Source organism: Canis lupus, chromosome 18 (assembly GCF_003254725.2).
Source record: "Canis lupus dingo isolate Sandy chromosome 18, ASM325472v2, whole genome shotgun sequence".
In the NCBI taxonomy this organism is placed as follows: Eukaryota; Metazoa; Chordata; class Mammalia; order Carnivora; family Canidae; genus Canis; species Canis lupus.
Window position 1 is genome coordinate 53083313 of NC_064260.1, and position 24229 is coordinate 53107541.

General features: G+C 45.9%; 1 protein-coding gene across 1 annotated transcript in view; it reads right to left on the reverse strand.

Moving 5' to 3' along the window:
• Positions 1 to 21969, reverse strand: part of MARK2 (microtubule affinity regulating kinase 2) — a 60484-nt gene extending 38515 nt beyond the window's left edge. The window contains exon 1 of the mRNA XM_025446468.3: positions 21497 to 21969. Within this exon, the coding sequence (XP_025302253.1) occupies positions 21497 to 21550 (54 nt within the window). The 5' untranslated portion in view covers positions 21551 to 21969. The remainder of the gene's footprint in view (positions 1 to 21496) is intronic.
• Positions 21970 to 24229: the final 2260 nt, after the last annotated feature.

Consider the following 24229-nt stretch of genomic DNA (forward strand, 5'->3'; position numbering starts at 1 on the left):
TATATGTCCAAAAACTGGATAAAGAGGTGTCTGATTTACAAATCAATATGGCCACACTCCCTCAAGAGTGGCTGTAAGTAAAGAATGCCTATTTTATAATTTTTCTGGCTCTTTATTTTACAAATAATTGAGAGATGACCATGCATAAAGCACTCCAAAAGACTCTGGGGGAGGAAGGAATACAGAAAAAGATAAAACAGCCCAGACGTCAAAAGAGCTGATTACTTAGTAAGAGAGATAAATAAGTACAAATCATACAGTCCAATGTGGGACCAAATCCAGGTATTAAATAAAATTCACAGCCTGCCTATTCCCCCAGTTTACTAGAAGTCTATGGTTTTGTAAGTACCATGGGCAGAGATCTGAAGGTCGCAGGTCTCACTTCTAGCTAGGACCACAGTTCTGAGTTCTGCCGGGATCTATCTAAACCCTGGGGTTTCTGTGAATGGGATGCCCACCCACTGGGTCAACCATGGTGAGTCATGTGATGCTGGCATAAGGGGAAGTCAACCCAGGGAGGGTCACCAAAGAATCAATCATTTAGCCTTCCCGGTCTCCTCCCCATCTGGTAACTAGGGACAGGCCTAACAGACAAGCAAAGATGATATGGGAAGAGCTTAAACACAAAGTCAAAAAAGTTGTTCAGGACTCAGATCATGGAAACGAAGTCAGAATAAACCCCTAGCAAGAGAACAAAAGACGGTGCTCTTGGGGAAGATTTGGAAGGGACTCCTAAAGCTCTGCATCTACAACCTCCATCACAGTGTTGACTACGAATAGGGAGGCTTTTATAGGTTTTTCCTTTTATTTCCCAAGTGTTGGTTGTCAAGCCTGGTCTCCCTCCTTAACTCCCACTCAATCAGTCCCATAGCTAAGTGCACACTGATACCAGTTTTTTTATTTTTATTTTATTTTTTTTAAATTTTTATTTATTTATGATAGTCCCACAGAGAGAGAGAGGCAGAGACACAGGCAGAGGGAGAAGCAGGCTCCATGCCGGGAGCCCGACGTGGGATTCGATCCCGGGTCTCCAGGATCACGCCCTGGGCCAAAGGCAGGCGCCAAACCGCTGAGCCACCCAGGGATCCCGATACCAGTTTTTATTTTTTTTTTATTTTTTAAATTTTATTTATTTATGATAGTCATCACAGAGAGAGAGAGGCAGAGACATAGGCAGAGGGAGAAGCAGGCTCCATGCAGGGAACCTGATGTGGGATTCGATCCTGGGTCTCCAGGATCGCACCCTGGGCCAAAGGCAAGCGCCAAACCACTGCACCACCCAGGGATCCCCCGATACCAGTTTTTAAATAGTAGCTTTACCTATCAGGCTACCAGCAGTGCCAGAGCTCTTTTAGAAGATAGTAGAAAGGAACAAATACTCACTCCTGAAAGTACCTGAGAAGAAATAAAATTCCCTAGACAAACAAAATTCTGTGCCATTACTTACTAAATAAATAAATAAAGTCATTCCAGGGCCTGAGGATAAAGATCAAGGCCCAAGTCCTCCTCCACCATGAGGAAAAACAATTTTGAAACCAGTTCTTTTTTTTTTTTTTTTTTTCAAACCAGTTCTAACTTAAAAATGGGAAAAGCTGGTAAGAGAGTTGGTCTAACTCACCTCAAAAGAAAATCACTTCCTGAAATTAAATAAATAAATAAAAATTTAAAAATTAAAATTAAAAAAGCAGGGGAGGGGGAATGGGAATTGGATTTGTTTAAAACCTTTCCTGCATAGTAGAGAGCAGATTAGCTATACAAGACCCTTCAGGAATGGTTTACCATGAAGAATGTTGTAATGTGGACATTCTGGTGGTGAAACCGGGAGCTCAGCACCTACACATGCATTACTGAGAAAATCCTCACACCACAATCATGACTACAGTGTGCCGTCAGTGTCTGACATTTGTCATTGGGGTGGGTTAACAGTGCAGGTTTGGCAGCTTGCCCTGGCGGCTGTTTCACAAGCAGTTTCTGTGGTTTCAAGAAAGGCAGTGTTTGCTTTTAAATACTATCTTAGAAATATATTTCAGAATAGAGTTCAACCATTCCAAGATAGGAGGGAATGAACAGCAAACCAAATAAAGGAATTTGGTTCTATCAAATAGAGAGGGAGCACAGAGGGGGCAGGGAAGAAAAAGACATATTCACCATGTGCACCAAAATGGCAAGAAAAGCCAACTTCGTGCTTGCTACCACGGTAGAAAATAAGAACACAGAAAAACCCCTAAAAACAGAAGATTAATCCCTACTCAGCTCTTCAGCATAAATTTACCTGGCTCAAATCTATTTGTTTATTTAAAAATGAAACGAAACAAAACCACCCAACAGTTGTGCATCAATGCAAAGGACTGTCATCTAATCAATTAGCAGCCACACCTCTCTGCCAGTGTGATGTGGTAATTAAGGTAGAGATTTTTCTCCCTGGGAATACAAGTACAGAAGGGCCGAGCCCCTATGGGCCTAACCCATTATGGCAGTCTTTTTATTAGCAAGAAAACACTGCCATGCACTCTCCAAGGAAGCGGTAGCCCGCATCACTAGAGAACACCTGTGTGTGAACAGTGGCTACCTCTGCTAAGAGATAAAAATATGTTGGAGGTGGGTGTGGGGAGGGGAGATCACTCATAAACAGGCCTAAAGACTGTGCTTCTCCACGTAATTTACGTGGACCTTGGTTTTACCCTTGTAACAAAAAAGATGGGTTCTATAGTAATTTAGAAATGGCACATAACCATTATCATGGAGAACCAAATCAGATTTGAAACACAAATCTGAATCTTCTAGTTGGACTCCCTCTCTTTGCTCTGTAAAGGCAGCAAGAGGGGCATGGGTGGGTCAATGATGCTTGCATTAAGGCCAACAGATCACCGGTTTACTCTCACTCCAGGCTGGTGTCTTAAAAATAGCCTTAAAATGTCAGAACTTGGGGATCCCTGGGTGGCGCAGCGGTTTGGCGCCTGCCTTTGGCCCAGGGCACGATCCTGGAGACCCGGGATCGAATCCCACGTCAGGCTCCCGGTGCATGGAGCCTGCTTCTCCCTCTGCCTGTGTCTCTGCCTCTCTCTCTCTCTCTCTCTGTGACTATCATAAAAAAAAAAAAAAAAAAAAAAAAAGTCAGAACTTTTCGGGCAGCCCTGGTGGCTTAGCAGTGTAGCACTGCCTTCAGCCCAGGGCGTGATCCTGGAGACCCGGTGTCGAGTCCAGCGTCGAGCTCCCCGCATGGAGCCTGCTTCTCCCTCTGCCTGTGTCTCTGCCTCTAATAAATAAATAAAAGCTTTAAAAAAAAATTTCAGAACTTTTAATAAAAGAAAAGGCACTACTGCCCAGGTGAGACAACCAAGTAAATCAAATCATAAACTCAAGTTAATTAAAATTCCATTGGGGGCACAGAACAATGACTCTAAGACACAAATGCAGAGGTCTGGGAGAACCAGAAGCATAGCTATAGGGCCGAGCGTCAGGAGAAGGAACCAAAAGAAAGACCGGACAAAAGCAAATAGGAAGTAGTGGCATATAAAACAAGCAATGGGATAAAAGAGGCACAGCAGGAAGCCAGAACTCAGCTCCCAGGACTGAACTGGCAAGGCGCAAATGCACACAGCGGCCTGGCACTACCAGCTACAGTGCTCAGCGCCCTTGGCAGTAAGGCTGAAAGCAAGCAGCTCTGGCCCTCTGTGGAAGTAGCAGGTAGAGGGCTGTAAAGGGAAAACATTATTTTCATGATAAAATGTACACGTTAAGATCCACACACAAAAGCTTTTTTTCTTTTAAAAAAAAAAAAAGCTTTTTTCTTTTCTTTGTGGGGGATGGGTGGGTGGGAATGTGGGAGAGTGCATACAAAGAGAGTTCTAGAATCCCAGCAATTCGTGGGTGCTACAGAGGACAGTCAAATCCAGGAATTTAAGCTGTCTCATACTATGAGGTACTTACTTGCTGGTTACAGATTTTGGGTCTCAGGACTGACTTTTCTCAAAAGGTTTTTGAAATGCCAGAAGATGAGAAGATAGAGAGAGGACAATCAGAAGCCAGGATTAAGTAAAGTCTAAAAGGGACGCCTGGGTGGCTCAGAGGTTGAGCGTCTGCCTTCGGCTCAGGGTGTGATCCTGGAGTCCCAGCATCAAGTTCCACATCAAGCTCCTTGCACGGAGCCTGCTTCTCCTTCTGCCTGTGTGTCTGCCTCTCTCTCTCTGCATCTCTCATAAATAAATAAAATCTTAAAAAAAAAAAAAAAAAGGTAAAGTTTAAAAAAAAGTTTCCCATAGCTTAGATGGAGCTGTCAAGACCAGGGAAGTAAGCCCAGAGAGCTGCATCTGCACCCTCGGGCCACAAAGGGTGGAAAGAAACCATCTGGGGCAGAGGAGGCCATGTACAACAAAAAAGCTAACCTGGGAGATGGGTTTTACCCCACAGTGTTTAGGAGTGAATTCTAAGGGATTCACCTCCCACTGCCCAGACACAACTGAAGCAGAACCAAAGGGTTCACCAACAGTCAAGAAAATTTTGTTCGGACACAGACAAACACTCTGGACCACTTGGGTTTGTAACCTTCAAGTTACTCAACATTTCTGGATCTCTATTTCCTCATCTGTAAAAGAGTAAGATCTACCATCTCACAAAGATTAAATGAGTCAATATAAGACAGCTAAACAAGTGTCTGGCACAAACTAAGTGTTCAATACATATTGGCTATTATTATGTCTATAGCTTCAGTGCAAATGATGCCCTGGGAGTGAGAACGGGCAGGGGTCATCGACCCTTCAAGTACTCAGTCCATTCTCTTCAAGAGTTCCCCAACCACTTGGGAGAGTAATGTACTAGAGGGCCATCCAGGAGGCACCGTTACTGAGTCATTGCCTTAGCTAATAGAGTGAACAAATCTCCTTTGAAAGCAAAAGTCTATCTTCCATAGAGACCAGCAGCAGAAGAGAGAGAGAAAAGCACATCAAGTTCAATTCTGGAATTGAAATGAAAGCCACATGTGAATCTGAAAAGAAATAAGCTTTGTGTAAAAAGCAGAGGATTATGGGACTGCTGAGTGATGGGAAATGGAGCTATAATCCCGCCAAGTCTATATGTAGACTCAAATTGATATAAGTTAAGCACTTGATTAAACAGTGTTTTTTAATGACCCTATGAGAAGTGATTCTGAGCAAATGAGATGAATTTTAAAAAGATCTGCTTCAAGCTGGTACAAGTGACTATTGCTGGGGGGGGCCCAAGGTCTACCACTAGCTGCCCCAAGGGAAGCCTTCCAAAGTCAGAGGGGCCACAGAGACTAGAAGATAAGTAAAAACAAAAGAAGGAGGCTGAGAATCCTAAAACACTTTAAAAACAGTGTTATCTATGGCTATTTTACCTGTCCCTTAAAGCAGGGATGCCTGGGTGGCTCAGTGGTTGAGCATCTGCCTTTGGCTCAGGGCATGATCCCGGAGTCCTGGGATCAAGTCCCACATTGGGCTCCCTGCACGGAGTCTGCTTCTCTTCCCTCTGCCTTTGTTTCTGCCTCCCTCCCTGTGTCTCTTGTGAATAAATAAATAAAATCTTAAGGAAAAAAAAGACTCATCAAGCAAATAAAATTCACACGCTGTTACACACCAAATCTGCTTACCTCTTACAGGAGAAAATAAAGCGTACCTCCGTTAAGTGTGGGATTTGGCAGGCATGTTTCATTAGGAAACAGAGCCAACAAAGAGTTAAACACAGAAGAAATAGGAACAAAATGTGTGAGCTCTGCAGCCACCCAGGGAACAGACTGTCGGGTGTTCTGGCGTGTTCTGGCCGTAGTAAGCGACTGGAGCTGACTGGCCTTCAGCTATTATAGGCACCAAGGTTCTTCAAGGATAGAGGCTAAGCAAGCTTTGCAGTTTTCAAATTTGGAATTGACCAATAGCCAACACATAAGCTTAAAAAAAAATCTGTCATAATGAAATCCAAGTAAGCCAAATGATCTTTTTAATGGCGGGGGGGTGGGGAGGCCAATGCTTTGTATTAGAAGGAGGAGAAAAGCCAACTTTGGTCAAAGTCCCTCAGGTCACCGAGAACCAGCTTCCTCAGCTAGAATGACTGCAAACGGAGGCAGCAAGTACCTTCCTGCAGCTTGGGCAGCACCCTGGGAATTGCAAAACAAAGGCTCAGTATGAGGTCATATCAAGTAACCAACCAATCAAGGACAGGGATGATCAACCCCAAGCTTGTCTACAAAAGATATTCTCACACTTCTGTCTGGAAACCCTTTACACTCTTAATTATTAAGGGCCTTTTTTTAAAGATCTTATTTATTTATTCATGAGAGACACAGAGAGAGAGGCAGAGACATTGGCAGAGGGAAAAGCAGGCTCCATGCAAGGAGCCCAATATGGGACTTGATCCCAGATCCCAGGATCACACCCTGAGCCAAAGGCAGAGACGCGCAACCACTGAGCCACCCAGGCGACCCAATTATTAAGGACCTCAAATAGCTTTTGTTTATGTGGGTTATAACAACTGTATTATAATTAAAACTGAGAAAATGTTCAACTATTAATTTATTTAAAATATTACTAAGCCATTACAACTACACATTTTAATAATTACATTTTCTAACATTAACTCAATACATAGCATCAGACTAAAACCTGTGTTAACTTTTTTTTAAAAGACTGACGTATTTATTTGAGAGTGTGTACACACACACACACACACACACACACACCTGGGTGGGGGCAGAGGGAGGAGAGAATCTCAAGGAGACTCCCGGCTGAGTGTGGACCCTCTGTGGTGCTCAATCTCACAACCCTGAAATCATGAACTGAGCCTAAACCAAGAGTCGGATGAGCCACCCAAGTGCCTCCTGAATTAACTTTTAAGATGGAATTAAAAGGCAGCCCAGATGGCTCAGCGGTTTAGCGCCACCTTCAGTCCAGGGTGTAATCCCGGGGACCCAGGATTGAGTCCCACGTTGGGCTCCCTGCATGGAGCCTGCTTCTCCCTCTGCCTGTGTCTCTGCCTCTCTCTCTCTGTGTCTCTCATGAATAAATAAATAAAATCTTAAAAAAAAAAAAATACAGAATTTGTTTAAATGACGAAAAACTTCTAGAAATAGTAGATGGTTACATAACACTGTGAATGTACTTAAATGCCACTTGACTTAAAAATGATTAAAATGGTAAATTTTATATGTATTTTACCACAATGAAAAAGCGAATTGGAACATAAGGCCATGAGAAGATTGGGGAACATTCTATAAACTAACCAGTATTCTTCAAAACTGTCAACATTACAAAAGACCTGGCAAGACTAAGAAGTGGTCACAGATCTAAGGAGACTATGGAGACATGACAATTAAATGCAATGTGGGATCCTGGACGGGTCCTGGAACAGAAATCACACATCAGTGGAAAAATTGATGAAATCTGAAGAAGTTATGTACTGTGGTTAATAGTATTATACCAAGGTTAATTCTTAGTTTTGATACATGTTCTGTGGTTATGTAAGATGTTAACATAAGGGGAAGCTGAGTGAAGAATGTACAGGAACTCTTTGGGTTAGTTTTGCAACTTTTCTAAATTAAAATTATCTCAAAATTAAAAAAAAAATTAAATGTTTAAAAAAGCCTCACAAGGCCAATGCTCTGTATTTGAAGAAGAAAATGAGCCAACTTTGGTCAAAATCCTTCAGATCTCTGAGAACCAGCTTCCTCAGCTAGAACAACAGCAAACCAAGATGGCAAGTACCTTTCTGAGAACCAGCCAGGACCAAACAGGGGCTGGGAATTGCAAAATGTTTTTAATGAAATTACCAAGAAATTGACCAACCAAAGACAGAAAGAAGTAATTCAAGTTTTGTCTACAACTCTGATTCTTACACTTCTCGGTTTCAGAAATTCTTTGCAACTATTAAAAATAACTGAGTCCCCAAAAAGCTTTTGTTTCTATGAACTATTATCTATTAATACTTACTGTATTTAGGAATAGGAGAAAGAGGGGATCCCTGGGTGGCTTAGCGGTTTAGCGCCTGCCTTTGGCCCAGGGCGTGATCCTGGGGACCCGGGATCAAGTCCTGCACTGGGCTCCCTGCATGGAGCCTGCTTCTCCCTCTGCCTGTGTCTGTCTCTTTCTCTCTCTCTCTGTCATGAATAAATAAATAAAATCTTTTTAAAAAAATAGGAGAAAGATTTATTTACTTATTTTTAATATTTTATTTATTTATTCATAAGAGACACAGAGAGAAAGGCAGAGACATAGACAGAGGAAGAAGCAGGCTCCATGCAGGGAGCCCGACGTGGGACTTGATCCCAGGACCCCAGGATTGTGCCCTGAGCTGAAGGCAGAAGCTCAACCGCGGAGCCACCCAGGCGTCCCAGAGAAAAGATTTAAATAAATATCCAGGGCAGCCCAGGTGGGTCAGAGGTTTAGCGCTGCCTCCAGCCCAGGGTGTGATCCTGGAGACCAGGGATCGAGTCCCGCGTCGGGCTTCCTGCATGGAGCCTGCTTCTCCCTCTGCCTGTGTCTCTGCTTCTCTCTGTGTCTCTCATGAATAAATAAAATCTTAATATCCATCCATTTAAAAGAACATAATAAATCCATTACAAAGGTAACACAAGTTATCTTTTTTTTTTTAAAATTGTTTTTTTTTTTAAAGATTTTTATTTTATTTATTCATGAGAGAGACATAGAGAGAGGAAGGCAGACACATAGACAGAGGGAGAAGGCTCCTCGCAGGGAGCCCGATGTGGGGCTGGATCCCTGGACCGGGGATCATTCCCTGAGCTGAAGGCAGATGCTCAACCCAGGTGTCCCTAATTATTTGGTTTAGAGAGAGAGAGATAGAGAGAGAGAGAGCTTGCACGGAAGGGCCGAGAGAGAGGGGGAGATATATAGAATCTCAAGTAGACTCCACATGGAGCACAGAGCCTGATGTGGAGCTCAATCTCATAACCCCGAGATCATGACCTGAGCTGAAACCAAGAACTGAGCCACCCAGGCGTCCCATGAGTTACTTATTTTTAATGGAAAAAAAAAAAAAAAAAAAAACAACACTGTATCTGCCGAACCACAATTTCACACGTACCAAAGGAAGTCCACCCCATGAGCTGATCTCATAATCCCCAATCAAAACACAATACTAGACAAAAACTCAAAAAAACCCACCTTAAAAAAACAAAGAAAAAAAATAAGGAAAACTTGAAACAAAAGAATAAAGAGAAAGGGAAAGTGAGAAAAAGAAAAAAAAAATAAGGAAAAAGAGGGAAGGGGAATAAACAAACAAGCCAAGATAAAACAACAATCAAAAACCTCACGGGGCCAATGCTGTTATGTATGAGGAAGAGGAAATAAGTTAGCTTGGGTAAAAGTCTCTGAGGCCAAGACAGGGGCCATATGCAGCCAGAATTGTAAACAAGGGCTCCTTATGAAGTCATTGCAAATAACCAGCCCAAGAAAGACCATCAACTCAAGTTTTGTCTATAAAGTTTTTCTCACTCATTGGTCCCCAGAGTCTACCCTCTTTCATAAATTACCAAGGACTGCACAAATCTTGTTTATATGGATTACAGCTCTTGATAGCTACCTTATTAGAAAATGAAAAGGTAATTTAAAAGACACTTTTATTAATTCATTCAAAATAATAAGCCCATTACATGTTTATTTGGAAAGCCTATTTTTTTTGTGTGTGAAAAAAACTGTATTTTCTAAAACAAAATTAAATCCATGGCAAAAGTTGCATTGTTTTACATTGTACAATCTTTAATGTCTTGCTTAATGGAAGAGGGCCAACTTCTCACACCTGCTTCTGCATTTGATGTGTTTCGTTATGTTGTTCTGGTTGTTAAGATATAAAGAAAATCTCAAAAAAAAAAAAAAGAAAGAAAGAAAAAGAAAAAAAAAAAAATAAAGAAAATCTCACTTCATACAGACCTGTCATTGGAAAATGGAGTTTAACAGCTCTTCAGATATTGAGAATTTTTCTTCTTTGACACCAGACCAAAACTCAAAAGTAATTTTTTGAAAACCTAGTTTCAGTGTGCAATCTGAAATTTTACCAATGAATTTTTTTGTGTACTTTTACATTAAAATCCATTGGTCATCTTGCACTTTGAGTGGCTCTTTTACCTACTGACAATCTGGGACATGGTCCTTTGCTGAATTATACAGAAATTTCCAAATACTGACATTTCATATAATATCAAAAAATCACTTTCCATTCATTTCACCACTGATCTCATCAAAAAAGTCTCTGACAAATACAAGTTTTCAAAAATTTCATTTTCGCTTGAAAGTTTGAATTTTATCACTGGCAATGGTGACAGACTCACTTTGTTCCATTTCAAAAAAATGTCCACTAAATACTCAAGTATGAATAACTATAGTTTACCCATCAGTTGTTCTTTCAAGTAAAAATGATCCACGCAGCTACTTCAGCTCCAACACACTAGTGCATCTTCTCAAGACCATCACTATACTATGGTTGGTACCTAGGCTCCATGGCTACTTGGCATTTCATCACTCAAAATTCATTCATTCGTTTATTCATGAGAACACAGAGAAGCAGAGACAAAGGCAGAGGGAGAAGCAGGCTCCCCGCAGGGAGCCTAATATGGGACTCAATCCTGGAACTCCAGGATCACACCCTGAGCTGAAGGCAGTTGCGCAACTGCTAAACCACCCAGGCACCCCCTAATCACTCAAAATATTAAAAACTTTTATTACAGGGTTAATATTTAATAAAAATTACAAATTTTTAGTGCTTCCTCCAAGACATTATTAAGTGAAAATGTTTTTTGTTTTGTTTTTTTTTTTTTTTAAACTCACAAGCATAGAGCAGGAAGGAAGTCCATGACTACTACCACTAGTAGAGTCCTGGTGCCACTGCCTTGATTGTGTTATGATGCCAGCAATTTTCTCTGCCATTACTTCTGCACAAATAGTCCAAGTGGAAATGAAGCTGTTCCAAGATGAACCAGGAGAGTCAAAAGAATTATTCAATCCCTTGCATATTTATCACTACTTGTGTTCACCGCTGGGCATTCACATAAAAGAAAATTCTTTGAAGCATGGTTGGTGCTGACACAAGTCGAGCCACATCTGTAAATCTGCTCATTTTTAAGGCAAAAGCACAACTCTATAAACAAGACATGAACTCAGTCTTTGTATGTGTAGCTAGATTTTTAATTTGACGACTCATGGTAACACATGAAGTGGCCCTGCCCTGAAATTTACTGACTTTTCATCCAGTGGGTTTCAGCAACATCTGCTGTTCAACACTTAGTCTCTCGGCTATTGGGTGGGTTTCTCCAACCAAAGCAATGTCATAACTTATCCTGTACGATTCAGTGACATTTTCATTTCTAGGTTGGAAAGCTGGAGCAAATTCTGGCTTTTAAAGAGCTCACGGTGTGTACACTTAAAATACTCAATTCCTTTTTCATTAAGCTCTGAATGATTGGTATTGATGTGATATTGCAACTTAACACAAACGTGTTCTGTTGCATAAGATACAATAAAGTATGTTGTTATCATCTATAAAGCTGAGGAGAAGATAGCTTTCATTGTGATATTGTTTCTTTTAATAATTTTTCATTTCTTATTTACAGTTTTGCCTAGGTTCTTCAGATTCCTCTCATTCATTTGTTGGTGTATCCATTTCAATAAACAGAGATTGCAAGCCTTCTAATCTCCCTTTTTAAAGCCAACAATTCATCCTTAAATATAAGAGAAATATGATAAATCTTCCTGTTTTAGAATAAAGTGCTAAAATAAGTTGTAAGTGAATTTTTTTAAATGAGAAGCTTTTCCCGAAGTTTTTACAAGTTAAGTTTTACAAGTTGTACTTACTTCTTGTGTTTCCTCGAAGGTGCCAGGAAAATGCTGGGATCTCAAAATAGTGATTTATAGGACAATAATGAGGTTTGCAGGGATTACAGCAGACACAACTGAAGAAAGCTAGTAAGAGTCCAGAAGTACTGAGAACAAATGGAGTTCATCAATGCAAACTTCCATATTTATACCTTAAAGGACTACCTTAAACATTCCAGAAAACACAAGAATACAGAAGCACACATTTCATCAGCCAAAGGTGATGATGTCAGCACACATCATTCAGTCTCTGGAAAACTCCACTGTACACCGAAAGAATGAGAGTGGAAAAAGGCAAATACTGCATTAATGTTGTGATCAAATTAATTTTGATTTCATATACTGCCGTATGGGTCTCAGGGAGCCCCAGGGTCCTCAAACCTGAGGACTTCGGGAGCCAAATTCAATGTCGTATTATCACAATTACACTTCGGGAGCCAAATTCAATGTCATATTATCACAATTAACAAGTGCATCCTCAGATCTCCCCTAAGACAGGGTCCAGTGTTGTAGCATTCTGGATAGGCCACAGGAAACAGCCGAGAACTAGCTTAGACCCTGTCACTAGGGAAACTGGGATGCCAACCCTAATAAGTTGTCAGATCGCCAAGCTTGGCTTTACCAAGGAAGGTGGCTCAAGAGACATAAAAAGAAAATGTTTTCTAAAGCAGCGAATCCTTAACTTTATAAAACTCAGAGGAATAGGAGAAGGGACTGGGTGATTCTGGGATTCTATACATGAAGGAGATCTCAGACTATCAGAATTCCCCTCCTGAGCCCTGCCACAAAAGAGGCACAGAAACAGGTCAGGCAGAGCAGGACATAGAGATAAAAACCTGAGATGGACAGTGATAATGAAGGAACAGAGTTCAAAGAAACCAAACCGAAAAAAAGAAGTGAGAGAAGTCAGCAAAGGGGTCAAAAGGAAGAGGAAAATACAGTGAAAGAAATTCCCTGATGAGCTCTGGGGTGGCACTGTTACCCTTCTCCTTGGCCGCAGTTGCAATGTGAAAAACCTAAGCAACTTACTTGCTGTTCCGACCAGGCATTCAGGCTCTAGAAGCCACAAGAGATGAAGATAAACAAGGAACCAACTGAGACCAAAATCTCAGCCCAAGATTCAAAGCCTGCAAACTCCTAGGAGCGGCTGAGCAATGGCTGCGGTCCTTCCAGGCCTCACAAAGGGGAGGCTTTGTTCTCACTTCAGAGAAGCCAACAGAGATAGCAAGGACCTCCCCCAAAAGGCCCCTTTACCAGTGAAAAAAAAAAAAAACAACAAAAAACCTAAAATCATTAGCTGCTAGGTTCACAACTGGTCTTTAAGAGAAACGGGGAGCTTTCTCCTGCTGCCAAAGGGTTAATACTGCACCTGAAGAAAGGACTGAAGGACTGTGAAAGAAATCCCATGCTCCATCCCATGCTCCCTCCGGGGAGGTTCCCTCTCCCTCATTGGGTCTCCTGTAACACCTGGATCCCAGCACTCACAGAAACCTCGGGTGACTTCGGACTCAGCCTCCCAGGCACTGATGGGGTTGCACATACACATGGCCGCCGCTGCCACGACCACCACCACCACCACCGTTCACAATTCAGAAATATGGGCAAGCAGATGGTAATGTTTTGGGTTGTTTCTTTTTTCTTAATCGATAAAACCGGGATCCCTGGGTGGCGCAGCGGTTTGGCGCCTGCCTTTGGCCCAGGGCGCGATCCTGGAGACCCGGGATCGAGTCCCACGTCGGGCTCCCGGTGCATGGAGCCTGCTTCTCCCTCTGCCTGTGTCTCTGCCTCTCTCTCTCTCTCTCTCTCTCTGTGTGACTATCATAAATAAATAAAAAAAAAAAAAATTAAAAAAAAAATCGATAAAACCACCTAATATCGATATCCTGTAAATAGTGATCTCCATAGTACCTCAACCTCTCCAATAGCATTCTATTCAAATAGCTGTTTGGTTTTATTTTATTTTTTCTTATTGATTGATTGATTGATAGATTGCTGTTTGGTTTTAAATACCACCACCACCACCACCACCACACCATTCTAAAATAAATAAATTTTTAAAAGTTGCTCGAAAAAGCAGCTAAGAGACCCTAATTACTAAAAGAAACCAAGATTCTTTCAGTTAGGAGAAATTCCAATGTACATTCACCTGGAGTTGTATGGTGCTCAGAGAAAGCCCACTGAGTTGCTCAACTAGAACACTGTGGACAAGGATTATTTCGTCCTGCCAGGCATTATTCTAAGTGACTTAATATTCATTACCCCTTTTAATGCTCACAATAACTATACCTACAAGATAGGTACTATCATTACTTCTTTTTTACAGATAAGCAAACAGGCCTGGAGCAATTAAGTAAACCCAAGGTCATAGTAGCGGCTGACCAAGATTCCAGTACAGGGAATTGAACTGTAGAGCCTGCTGTAACCACAACACACTACTTATTCGAAGTCCCCAAGTGCTGGGATCTCCTTTCAACTCTGCCATAAGCTCAACTCAATTAGAATGCTCTTGCTAGACCAAGCCGACCTAAAGGGCCCTGCTTCCTGTGACTAGAGAACCAGTAATTCAAACTCTTGTGGGCAAAAAAAAGCAACAAGCCGCAAGTGCATCCAACACCACATGCAAAGACACTCAGATGATGGCCATCTGTGGGGAAGTGATGGGGGGGGGGGGGGCGGTAGCGGAAGGCCAGCAGACCCTTGGGTCTAAAGAAGGGGGGAATCCCTGGGTGGCTCAGCGGTTTGGCGCCTGCCTTTGGCCCGGGGTGCGATCCTGGAATCCCGGATCGAGTCCCGTGTCGGGCTCCTGCCATAGAGCCTGCTTCTCCCTCTGCATGTGTCTGCAATGAGTAGATCATTGTAGTAGGAACAGGAGTAGCCTACTCTCACAGGCAAGGGCAAGAACTCTATTTGCAGGTGGTTTCACTCACTAATCATTAAACTTTTGGACGTGGGGGTTTTCCATTTAGCAGGGGCTGGGAAAACGATCCTGCTGTATTAGTAGTGCTGCCAGTCACAGGAGCCTCAGAATCCTCTGTCCTTTTCCTGAGAAAGATTTCCTGCCACTGTTTAGGAAGTGCCAGCACGAGGTGACCGATAACCCCCATCTTTCCTACAGGTACCAAGCAGGAACAAACTCACACTGTTCCCTGCGGCTGACGTACCTGCTGAGTTGCCAGAGACCAAAACCCATTCTTTTTTCTTCCTCAGCAGGCCTGGACAGACAGTCCCACTGCATCAAGCCAAAAGATCTGGGGTTTTACACGATTTAACCACCAGATCACAGAAGCCAGGAGTCAGTTCCCCATCCACAAACCACCGCCCCGGTCCCTTTTCCCGGACCAGGCTGGAGGGCCTTCTGCCAAGCCATGACCTGCGAAAGGGCCTAAGAAAAGGAGCTGTATCTTGGAGTGTCCAGTGAAAGGTGTGTAAGGTGAAGTTGCCCTGAGCAGCACTGGGGGTGGAGAGAGCCCACTCACGTAGAGGCCCAGCTCAGAGACCCATTCAGTATTGTGGAGGGGGGGGGGGGGGTTTACAAACCTCATCCAGACTCCTACCTCAAAGAGCACAGCCCCAGAGGAGGCAGACCTTTGTATTGCCAACTTCCCAAAGAGCACACAGAGGAAAATAGGCCGAGGCTGCTCAAAACCAGCTTGACTGGTTCTACAGAGAAGCCTCGGGTCTGTTCTGCCTTCTTTATGTTAAAAAGAAAAAGATGGCTTGGAGCCAATCACTGAACACACCCCTCCTCTTCTCCTCTCCCCCTGCCCACCTTCCTCCCCCCTCCTATCTGCTGTTCCTCAGGATTCACCTAGCCATCAATATCAGTGTCCATCCGACCTTCACCTACCAAAACTGTGCTTGTCCGCCTTCATAAGTCTAACATCTGATGAGGAAAAGGAAATGCATTTGTTTTTGCCCCTTCTACCCTCATTTTCTGATAAGAAATGTAGAGAGAAATGGAAGTAGGGAGAAAAGTGCCTAGCGGCCGAGAAACTTTAAACCCTCTAGCAAAAGCAGACAGGCAGATGAAGGGATCTGACCTATTTCTACCTCCCTAAAGGAGGAGTGGGGTGAGTGGGTAAGAGAAGGAACTGGAATCTCTCCTTCAATGAATGATAACTGAAAACCAAGAGGCCAGGTTCTCTCGTAGTACTGTTTCAGAAGCAGATGTACCATGGCAGCCCAAAAGACAGCAATGGCACTCAGTAGCCTCTACCAAAAGGGCTGTGGTGGGGTGGTGACATTCTGCTTTGAGAGCTAGAGTTTTCAGAGTTAACGTCAGGAGAGATGGCCTCTTCCCATGCCAGAAGTGGAAATGGGTGGTTTCCTCCCCCACAAAGTTTGTAAAGGCTTACTCTTCCCTCTGCTGAGATAGAAGGGGAAAATGAACAGATAACACTGCAGTGACTCACTCGGGTTTGATGAAACCTGCGAGAAAGCCTGGAGAATCCAAGCTAGAAGTGCAAAAAGGTACAAATGCTGGCATCTCCCATCAAGAGAAGGAAACTCAGCCACCTATCTGGTTTGTCACTTTGCTGAACTTCCGTTGGAGGAAGGCCTAGGTTTAAACTCCACCCACCCTTTCCCCATCCCTCTCAGTTTTTGCTTTGCTAGGCAAGTGGCAAACCTGGCAGCACCACCGGCTCCAAGAGAATAAAACCCTTTCTCCATCTCCTCTCACAGTGGCAGCCTAGAAGCCACAGTCTACAGCTTAACCAAGCAGCGGGGGCTGGGCGGGACCTGGTTACTGCAAGAAAGCCTTATCAGGCAGTCTTAGGGAAGGAAGGACAACTACCTTCCTTGCCCTTTCCATCTGCTGAGGTTACTTCATCCCAATCCATTAATGGGCTTCAAAGTGCTGCTGGAGGTGGGGGGGGGGAACGGACGGACAGACGGACGTCGGACGGACTCGGAGAGTCCATTTAGCAGAGCTATCATGGGGCCAAAGGTGGCGCCCAGCCCCCATCCGGCTTGTGGATAATGGGCCACAAAGTCTGAGGCTAGGCTGCACTCTAGGCATAAAATATTCATTCCAGTCGACATAATACATATGTAGGAAAGTCATGGAAGCTCCTGGGAGAAGAGAAAGGCCAGCCAGGGGGCTAAGTGTGCAATGTGAAAGAGTTCACAGCGGCACCGGTTAGTCCTGGTCAAATGCCCACTGAGAACTGGGCTCTTTTGTCCAAAGGGGAAAAGTGTCTCGTCAGAGAAGTTTTTGATTTCCAAGAGATCTAACCATGCAAATCTCTCAGGCAGACAATTCTTGATTTTTTCCTATCTTACAGTGAAGGGCAGCCTGGATGGCTCAGCGGTTTAGTGCCACCTTCAACCCAGGGTGTGATCCTGGAGACCCAGGGTCGAGTCCCATATCAGGCTCCCTGCATGGAGCCTGCTTCTCCCTTTGCCTGTGTCTCTCATGAATAAATAAATAAAATCTTTAAAAAAAAAAAAAAGTGAAAAGAATCTCAGGCCCAATCTTTGGTCACCATATGAAAGATGGCAAGTCATTCCCTGTGCAAACTTGATTTTAATCTAAAGCAGGCCAAGTTTCAACGACATCTTGTATCCATCTGTTTAGCTACTTCCCAAAGTCCACAGATTGTAGAGAAATTATTACAATTTACTAGGTGGTTAGCTGTGCTGGGTTCAAAGATTATGGTAGGAAGAACAACTATGTGAACTCCAGACTCCTAAAGTCCTTGTTCTATCAAGGCCTCACTTTAATTTCTAGGGCCATGCAGGAAGTGAGAATGTATGGTCTGACACCCACCCAGACCTCTGACAGGAAGGCGACACCACCAAGGAGCCCTTGGCTAGAGTCAAAGGGTTGGAGTCTGTACCCAGAGCACAGTGCTGCACAGCTACCAGGACACAGAGGGAAACGAGAGCCAACCAAGCTCTCTATCAGAGTCGCCACTAAAACCAAATTACTCAATGCAACATTCAGCCAGAATCAACACTGGCATCCAAGGGATACGTGTTTGGAGCGGCTCAGCTGTTCTTTACAGGATTCTGTATGTTAGATTTGCTCACTTCAGCAAGACTTCCACACTCTTCTTCCTAGAACCACCCAAAAGAATAAACAATGCCACTCACTCCCCAGAAGAATGACGGCAAACCCCACCCTTGCCCACTGCAGCAGAGTTGGGGCTGGTAGTGAAAGGCTCCTGCTTTTTCTCAGGAGCCCTCCCTGTGTGGTTCTGGAGACCCAGGGGTGGGGCAGGTCTGAAGCCAGTAGGTCCTCTACCAGGTATTACAAGAAGCTCCTGCCAGCAGCAGGAGAGCTCTGAAGTTGGACCCCTCTCCACACCTGCCTATTACTGCTGCCCCTGGCTAGAAGACAAACAGTCATCTTGCTGATTGCTTTCACCATAGCCAAGCTTCTAGGCCAGCAGAGCCATTTGGACAAGAAGTGGACAGAATGCTCAGCTCGCAGACTGAGAATCCCCAAAACTACCAGCCCCAGGTCATAACCCTCCTTCTGCAAGTGAAAGAGAAGTCTATGGCTGTGAAAAAGCATATCCACAACCAGGTGTCACAAAAATCTTAAAGACAGGCTTGACTTTTATTTCCCACTTTCACTGTCAGAAGCAGAGTTGACAGCAAACAGGCACTCTTCCTGCAACACAAGGTTTATTTTTATGCTTCCACATTTTCTGTGTGTGTGTGTGTGTGTGTGCGTTATGGGTGTTTAATTCAGATGTGATCAAAGAGCTCCTGGAAACAGCTTCTCATTAGCCACAGGTTTTAATAAAGAAAGGGGGCGAGGAAGAGCAAAAAGTGATTGGAGCTTGAAGACAACCAGAAGAGTTTATTTACCTATTTCCTGGTAAAACCAGTTTAAATCATTTAAACCTAAATAAAGTGATGGAGAATCTTTGGGGCGAAGGAATCAGCACAACCGAATCCCTTGCTTTTTATTTCATAACATTATGGCTTACTGCAAAGGTTGCACTTCCGTGACTACTTTGACCAGAATCAAGAGCTTTCTTGCTCTTACCTGGTGGCATGATCTAGTCTAAAGGAGGCCACTGCTTCTGGCATCACTGGCCTGGTGACCAGAAAGGCTGCTACTTATTTCTTGTTTTGAAAAATACAGGCATCTGCCTGTGGTAGGTGTAGCTGAGCTTTCCCAAAAGCTGTGCTTTTACTGGGACGAGACTTAATATCAAGTGAGTAGCATGACTGGCTACCTTGAGAACACCACAAGTGATGAAGTGGCTCAGGGGGACCCAAGTCCATGAAGAGTGCAAACAGGATGAGTAATTCATAATTTGTAACAGGGTGACAAAGTATGCAGCCACTGCTCCAGACAAAGTTATCAAAGAGCAGCTTGCAGTCCCAAATGGTTCACCCCCCATCACTGCTCTTATAAAATCAACGGGTGTGTACCGACTTCTTACTATGCACTCAGTGGTGTGCTAGGCATGTAGGAAAAAGAGGAAATCAATGCACACATTGCAAGAATGAGACCACGGTGAGAATACATTTACATTTAGTAAACAGCACAAAGAAACCACATCGAGGCAGTCTGTTACTCTACTTTGCTGAACACAATGCCCCCCACAGCCTCGGCGGACGCCACTCCCCACATGCCTGAGGGTGCCAGTCAGTAGTCACTTGGCCTCCTCCTACCAGCTCATAATCAACAGTCTGGGAAAGTTCTCTGGTTAAGCAGGGTTTACCTGCTAATACAAAGGTGGTGATAGGAAAAGGAATGGAACAGGCCACCTCAGGAGGGCCTGGAAAAAGCGGTTCCCAGCAAGGAGAGAAACAGTGGCAAGTGAGGGCAAGACTAGGAGCTACAGACCACGCTCTGGTTTCCAAAGACTTCAGTCCCATGCAGAGCCAGTTGCAAAACCCGGTGATGAAACTTGAAATCCACCAGCCCTCCCTCTCAACTCGTTTTGCCTCCAGAAGCAAGCAATCCATCAGGAACAAAAGGGTCAAGCGTGGCAAACAAAAACTCCTCCCGAGTTCCTGATTGCCCAGGTGAAGTAGAGCCAGGGCAGGGGACACAGAAACACAGGAAAACGCAACCAGGGCAGAATATCCAGGGAAGGATGTGAACACGCAAGAGAAGAGAACAACAGTTCTACTGGGCTAAGGAGTGAACGAGAGGAAAACATAAAGAATGTCACATAGGAGAGGATGCAGAAAGGTGCTGCAGCCCCAGGGGAGAAGAGCTCCTTTTTCAAGTCAAGTTTTTCTGGCCTAGTAAAGTTCTCCACCGACAAGGGTGTGCCAGGCAGGGGACTCTCCCCAGAGCAGGCAGCAGTCAGCAAGGGACGCGGTGAAAGAAAGAGGAGGGGTAGAAAGTGGATGCCTCTCAGCTCACAGGTGAGGTGACACAGAAAAACGTTAAAGCTTGGGTGACAGATGATAGCAGTGATTGCCAGGAAGATTGGGGGGGGGGGGGGTGTTGCGGCGTGTAGCTCAAGAAACAAATATGCTGAGTGCCTGGACTAGGACTTAAAAACATAAGCCAGTCGGGAAGGAAGGGACAGGGGCATGTGTGGGGCAAAGACAGATGATGTGAAAAAGGCAAGAGGCGAATCCGGAGATGAAAGGCAACCCTGGTTAAGAGTAAAGACCAGGTGAGGGTAGAAAAACCAGAAAGCATCAAGCAGGGAGGAAGAAACTATGGAAAGTGACAGAACCAGGAGTGGAGACACAGGAGGGCATCATGGTTTGTGTTGCACTGTGAGGAAACAGAAAGGCAAGGATGGTGAGGGAGCGTGACCAGGGAAAGGATTCAGCAACAGGTTGTATTAATATGATAGAGCGGGGCTGGAAGGAAGAGTCCAGGGAGCAGGCTGGTAAAGCATTCGGTGAGAAACAGGAAGCCTGGAGACTAAAACCCAACCTGGGGAAAACAGAGCTGGAGAGGTCCAGACTCTGAAGGGAACCCTTCAGACTGGAACCCCAAAGACAACCTGTGGGAAAACTATGCGCATGACAGCAGTATGGGAAACACGGAAGCAACAAATGCCAGCGCGAGACACCAGGGAGCTCCTGAAGAAGGGAAAGTGATGAGCAAAGAGTAGGCGAACCATTTGGAAAGGTGATGAGGGTGGAGCTGGTGGGTTGCAAGCACGAGGGAGAGCACGATTTGGAGAAGAGGGTAAAAAAAAAAAAAAAAAAAAAAAAGGCTGGGGAACTGGAAGGGGATCGGGATCGAGAATACACTCCGGAGCAAGGACCCTGAGGGTGATAACCAAGGACTGGGAGAACCGGTGCGGGGAGAGGAGAAGCAGGGCTAGAGAGATGGAGGAAGAGGTGGACAACGATCTGGGGCAAATCGCGGGGTGCTATTCGAGGAGCAGGAGGGTGGCGGCTTTAAGCGTGGGTGGAGGAAGACCAGAAAGGCCCCTGAGAGAAAAAGGGAAGAGAAGGGGAAGCTAGGGAGGTAACACGGAAGAGCGCAGGAGGGCGGTGAGGAGAGAGGGAGGTCAGCAGAAAAGACAAGTGTGCAGCTTGGAGTCAGGACGAGGTGGGTCCCAGGACAGGACTCAGAGGGGGATGTGCGAGGCCGAGAGCCAGATGACAGGGCAGCCAGGCTTGCAGGGTGGCAGCAGGGACACGAGTAGAGCAGAGGAGGGAGGAGGCTCTGCAAGGTGCAGGGGCCCAGCCAGAGAATTCGGGGAGCCCTCGGGGCTCCTTACCTGCTCCGTGTCCCTCTCGTTCAGCGTGGGTAGGGGGGTCCGGGCGCTGGACATGGCGCCGGTATCTCAGGGGAGGGAACCGAGAAGCTTGGAGGAAGGGAGGGAAGGGAAGGCGCGGAGCCCGGCCGGGCGGGGCTTCTCACAGCAGGGGCACCCGCCGCATGGGCCCCGGCCGGGGGTGCGGGGAGGCCGGGCAGCCGCTCACGCCAGCCCGGGGATGCGCCGCTCGGGCTAGGCCGCGCCGGCTCCGAGCGGCTCCGGACCGCACCCCCCCGACCCCCGGCTGGGCTGTGCCGCCTTTCGGCCGGGCCGCGCCGCTCCGCCTACTCTCTGCCGCCGCAGCCGGCCGCCTGCCTCGCTCCTCCCCTGCCCTCAGCGGCACCGCTCCGCGCCCGGCACACAGGCAGCCGCCGCCGGACCTGCTGCTCCCAACATGGCCGCCACCACCGCCGGCCCTCGGCTCTTTCCGCCGGCAGCAGCCGGAAACAACCGAAGTGGAGAGGAACGGGAGGGGGGCGCGCCTCCTCCTCCCGGCCGCCGACTACGGGTGAATTCCGGAAACACCCGAAGAAGGTAACCCCTGGGGACGCGCGCGCCGCCTCGATTCCGAAGCCCAAGTTTCGGCTCTGTTTACGGAAATCCACGAAGCCACTCGGCAGCCCACAGTCACGCCCATAGGCTTTTCCCCGCCCACTTGTAGCCGCCTCGCTGCGGTTTCCGGAAATACCCGAAGTGGCTCCGCGTGCGGGGAGCCGGCCCCGCCTCCGCCCCGCCCCGCAGCCGACCGCGGTCGTCGGCCGTTTCCGGCAACACCCGAGACCCGGCGAGCCCGGAGTTGTTCCCTGGAGCAGTACCCAGAGCTTGACTCCTCGTTTCTTTCCGTCAGTTTCCGGGTATTTTCAAACCTTGCACGGGAAGCTTGGATCACCTGCGCACGTTATTATTCGACTAAATAGGAAATAAAGCTATTAGCCCGAACCAACGGTTGGCATCACTTGGTTCTTTCTAAAGCAGCTTCCCCGTCTGCGTGTCAGTCTGTTGGCTCATAAAATCCATCTCGTTTTTCATCCAACATATCAACATGTGTGTCACCTGTCAAATGCAGCGCCAGTCTACTACCTGTCTAGCTAGGATTCTTCACCTGCCATCGCCTCTCTGGGCTTCTGCCTCTCCACACACCCCACATTTGGTCTGCAGTGTTTGTTCCTTAAGGTCTAGCAGCACCAGGTCAGCATCCTGGGCGCCCCGCGGTGGGAGGCTACAGGGGTCCCCTCAGCTCCCCCGCTCAGGGGAATGAAAATGCAATGTGATCTTGGAAGGATTACATAACACCTCCGAGTTTAGACTCCTTGACGTCCTTATATTAAGAGAATTCATGCCTTTTGTTCCAGTGATGACATTCTAAATAACGTCTTTGAATTCCACTTACCTTTTTTTAAATTGTTCAAAATAGCACAAAATGACATTGCACTATGGTAATACTGAGTCACGCCTGTTACCTTTTAAAATACCCCTGTAAGGTAAGGCAGGGGAGACATTCTCATCTTAATTCATTTTTCATTTATCCCTCTTAAGACAAGAAAACTCACAGAAAAGAGACACTGGTTGGAAATGAGGGTTCCTCAGGATGGTACAAAGAATGGGCACTAGGGGAAGTTCCCTTCCTTTCCTCGGCTACAGTTTCATCAGTAAACTGAGGACCCTCTCGTTTTTTGAGAGACCCCCAACTCCAACAGGGAGTCCACGTGGCAACCTGAGTCCACTCTTCATTTCCCCCTAGACTGTTTCACCAGGGAGAAGCAGTAGGCCGGTTTCATGCCTCCCACTCCAAGCTGCCTCCACTCACTGTGGACATGTGTGGAACTTGCCCCACCCCCACCCCGGGGCTCAAGGTGGACAGAAGCCAGAGGCCCCACCTGAGCCAGGGACTGGGCTCAAGCAACAAGTCCCCAAAGGTACAAGAGCAGAGAGGCCCCTGAAATTGTGGGGAGAAAGTGCTGGATGGACCTCTGACACTTGACTTTCAACTCCCATCTTGGGCAGAGCCCTTGGCCAAGTCACCCAGAGAAATAGGCAGCTGGACAGATGCGAGGAGAGGATGTTATGAAAGCAATTCCTAAGGCAACAGGTGCAGCTTATGGTACTGCAGGGCACCTCCCCATAGCCCATCCTGGTCCAGTCAGGCACTCAGCCACTGAGGAAGAAGTTGATGAAGGAGCACAGGAGGAGGTGAAGGGAAAAGAGAGGAAGAGGTAGGGACAGAGGATAGTCTACTCCCCCCACCCCAAATTCATCGGGAAAATCCATGAGAGTGACCTGCCCTCTGGTGGCCAAAGGGAGACACACTGCTGATTCCCCATACCATTCCAAGGCTTGGGTCTGGAAAGAAATAAAAGAAGGGAAATGGGTTTAGGAGCAAAGGAAGGTGCACTTGAGAGTCTTTCCTGGCCATGTTCTTGTCTAAGCAAACCCTACCTTCTCCATGCTTCTAACTCACTCCAGTTCTCACCCCTGCCTTCTGTCCCTTAACCCCTACCCCCACCCCACATGTCCCTTCCTCTTCCTCACAAGGCTGCCTAACTGGTCTCCCTGCCTAGACTCTCTCCAACCTATCCCACCAGACATGCCAGAATAATCTGCCTAAAGTCCAGCTCCAATTACATCTCTGCCCTGCTAGAAGGCTCTCACCAGTTCCCATGTTGGGTAGGCAGAGCTGGCTTCCTGGGCCTGGGA